The sequence below is a fragment of the Coffea arabica genome, chromosome 9e (assembly GCF_036785885.1).
Source record: "Coffea arabica cultivar ET-39 chromosome 9e, Coffea Arabica ET-39 HiFi, whole genome shotgun sequence".
Lineage (NCBI taxonomy): Eukaryota > Viridiplantae > Streptophyta > Magnoliopsida > Gentianales > Rubiaceae > Coffea > Coffea arabica.
Genome location: NC_092327.1, coordinates 399,319 through 402,966, shown reverse-complemented (window position 1 = coordinate 402,966; position 3,648 = coordinate 399,319). Strand labels below are relative to the sequence as shown.

Below are 3,648 nucleotides of genomic sequence, written 5' to 3'. Positions count from 1 at the left end.
CATAAGTTGGAATTTGCATTCATCCCTTTGCAAACAGCTGTTCTTGTTGGGCAGTTCTAAGACCGGACAGGAGCAGAAAACAGTGTGCCCAGCGCCCACCTTAGCCTAACAAAAACCTAATTTAACAACCTGTATATTCATAATCTACACCAACATAAAAATAATAATAATAATAAAAAAATCACAACATTAATTAATAATGACTTGAACAATTTGAGCTATGAAACACTTTTTTCCCTTCTAATTTTGGAAACTTGAGATACTCATTTTCCTTTTTTTTGTTTTTTGGTTCCCTTTTCTGGGAATTTTGTACACTATAGTAATTCTCTTACATCGAAAAAAAAATTACAATATCCAGCTGTGACAGTTAAAAACTGACAATAATTAAACAACAAAAGAGACAAAGGAAGATGAGAAAATAAGCTTTCTTTGCTTTCCTTTTCTTTTCCTTTCTTTTTGGTTTTTCTCTCATTGAAACTTCTGAACTCTATGTTACGTTTCAAGAAATCCAGTCATCCGGAGAATTGAATTCCTTACTTCACTCAAATCTCTTCCCTTGAGAGTTCTTCCATTTCCGGTGCAGACGGAAAATGCCATCACTTTTCTGGTGATTCGCCTTCCGATAATTACATGGGGTGGCTCCATCTCTCCGTCGTCGCCATCATCATCATCGTTAAAGTCTGATTCCATGGACCGAAAACAAGAATTATTGCCCGAAAAACTTTCCGGTATACTTACAGGAAGCGATGCAGAAGTATTTTTCTTGGTCTTCAACTTTTTTCTCTTGGGGTTGGAGATTTTCCTCAGTTCCCTGGAATTCAATTCCATAGGAATATAATACTCCTCATTGTCTTCACTGCCATCAATTTCTTGAAATATCACCTCAGATTCTTGAAATTCTTCCGCCATTGGAAAATGGGTTTTGCTATTTTTTTTTCTTACTTTCTTCTTTTTGACAAAAAAGTATGTATAACTTCTTCAGCTGATACAAGCAGATGAATACGGGGACTGCTGAAATGATGGAGAAAGGGAGAAAGATGATAAAAAATGGTGGCTAGGAAACTGGGGAAAGGAGGGAAAGGGGATGGAATTTATAGGGAAATGGGGAAATGATTGATTGGATTATTTAAGGATCTAAATCGTAGTGAGTACTCTTTGATTGGATGACACAAGATGTTGTCAGAAGAAAGGAGTTTGAGTGTGGACCCAACTTTCTCTCTCTAAAAAGTTTTCTTTCTCTCTCTCTCTAAAAGTTACTCTCCAAATCAAGCTGCATTTAAAAAAAGAAAAGAAAAAGAATAGCTGCCTAAACTAAGCCAGCTTTGTTACTTGCAACTCACGGCTTTTGTTGTGTGTAATATTTGTATATTGCCTTTGATCTTCTTCTGTGTTGCAAAAATGGTTTTCTTTCTTTCTTTTTTTTAAATGTATATAGAGGCACATATATAAAAGGTGATATGGTACGATTTGGTATCACAAATTTTAGATAGTATAGGCTAGAATATGCACAATTCAAGAGTAATGGTAACTCATGTAAATTGGAATATTCTCTCCACCTTATTTTATTAATCTTGATTTCTCTTTTTGTTTGTCTTCAAGTGATTTGTTATGTTTCAACATGGAGAATCAATAAATTCAACATTCCTATTTTACCTTTTGTATAATTCCTACCAAAAATGGTCACATTACAACATGAAACACATTAATAAAAAAAAACCATTGGAAATTTAAAGCTCCAAAAGCAAGTACATTGAATTTATACTCGGGGTAAATGTGAAAAGATCATTTTGCTAGTGGATCAAATATCGAATTTTTTAAACTGTGTAGAGTCGAAAAATAAATGGAAGAAGTCTTTTTTTTTAAAATTTATTTAAAGTGTAGGTATTGCAAATAATTAATTTCGTGCTATTAGAGACTCTTGAGGATTAAGCTTTAATTGTCCTTGAATTGTCTCCACATAGTGCATATTACATTGGACGTCTTATGTCATAATGCTGCGTATATTCTTGTTGAATTAGTAGGCAAATTCTTGTATACATGACGCGTAGAGTAATTAAGGGGTTTATATCAATGACGATTGTAAATTAAGGATCTAGCAGCCGCTGGCTTCTATTTCCCTCTTTAATTGTTTTTATTTTTTTGGCTGACATATTTTAGCGTATATTGCACTTAACATCTCGTGGCATTAATATACGTATAAGTATTTTAATTGGTGGAAAATAAACCTTGTATATAGACGTATTTATACATAGATTCATAGATATAAAAGCCCCAAAATTGATGAAAGATACAGGAGTTGTTCATTTAATTCGGTAAAGTCGCAATATTATTTTATTACTTAATGCTAACAAAATTTTCGTGAAGTGTTTGAGTAAACTTTGCCATTGAATTTTGTGTATAATAATACTTTATTTTACGGTTAATTAACTTCCATTATTCAATCTTATATATTGTTTCACTGTCTCTAGTTGAGGCTTTTGCACTCTTTGGATTGCAAGAGTAATGGAATATCAAAGAGAAATTAAGCTAATTAATTATCCCAAGACCCAATTTAGTTGGTAAAGACATTGGTCGAGTTGGCCAAGTAATTGTGAAGTCCTTAGTTCGGCTTTCAAGCCCTCAATTTTCTCATTCCTCCTTTGTAAGGTTTGAAGTTTCTATCTAGACAAAAACAAAAAAATAATTGAAAATTATGTAAAAAAAATAAAATTGAAGGTCAATTATTAAGCTGTAAGTTATACCTGTGAAATGTTAAATGTAATTCGAGCATCCGACTTTTTGCTTCTTATTAAATTAGTTTGATCTTGGTCTAATGGCGAAAGAAAAAAAAGTGGAGGCTTCAAAAAAAAGAGATGCTGAATTTAATTCTCTCAAATCTGTGTTACGTACTCATACAATTACACTATACTACAATTTTTGCCCATTCGAGGGCTAATTAATTATTTCACCTTGGTGATTTATGTATTTGTTATTCTCTTCTCGCTTAGAAAATTAAGAGATTTTTGTAAAATAAACCTCACAACTCTTACTTCTATGAACATATGAAGTGTAGAAAAGGTAGAGTTGAATGGAATGGGGATGAACACTTCAGCTTGTAGAATATTATAACTAGATCTATCCACAAGATTGACTTGTTATTTTGTAGATGATATGGATGCACGTGTAAATGATTTTGACTAGAGTATGTATTAGGTGGGAGTTAGATGATGAAAGTCAGAAAATTTAACAAGTTTTGACTCTAATTTTTTTTCCAAACTAATTAAAATTTGACTGAAATTTGAACAAAATGTGTTTCAAATTTAGCGACAAATTTTGATTGTTTCTTGTACTCCGTAAGGTCAAACTTTACCACGTTAAACAACAATAAAAGTAACTCTTTTCTTCTTTATCTGAATTCGGTTAACAACAACGAGGATGATGATGATGATAAAAGAATACACTGTTTTTTTTTTTTCAATGTTTAATGCAAGAATCCGAATCTAAGAGTGCCAACAAAAAATTGACTATTTACAGTTTTATGTTCAAGTAATTGTGATATGTGCGATATACTTGAAAGGCTACAATAAAAGAAATTTTCATACCTAACTATACATGTTCTTCTTGTTTGAATTGCTTTATATTATTTATTGGCTTTGAATCCTCTAACAC

The 3,648-nt window shown here is 32.0% G+C and overlaps 1 protein-coding gene across 1 annotated transcript; it reads right to left on the bottom strand.

Annotated features, from left to right (window-relative positions):
* Window positions 1-492: 492 nt before the first annotated feature.
* On the bottom strand, window positions 493-909 carry LOC140014859 (protein S40-1-like). The gene has a single exon (XM_072066486.1). The coding sequence runs from the start codon at window positions 907-909 to the stop codon at window positions 493-495; it is 417 nt and encodes a 138-aa protein (XP_071922587.1).
* Window positions 910-3,648: the final 2,739 nt, after the last annotated feature.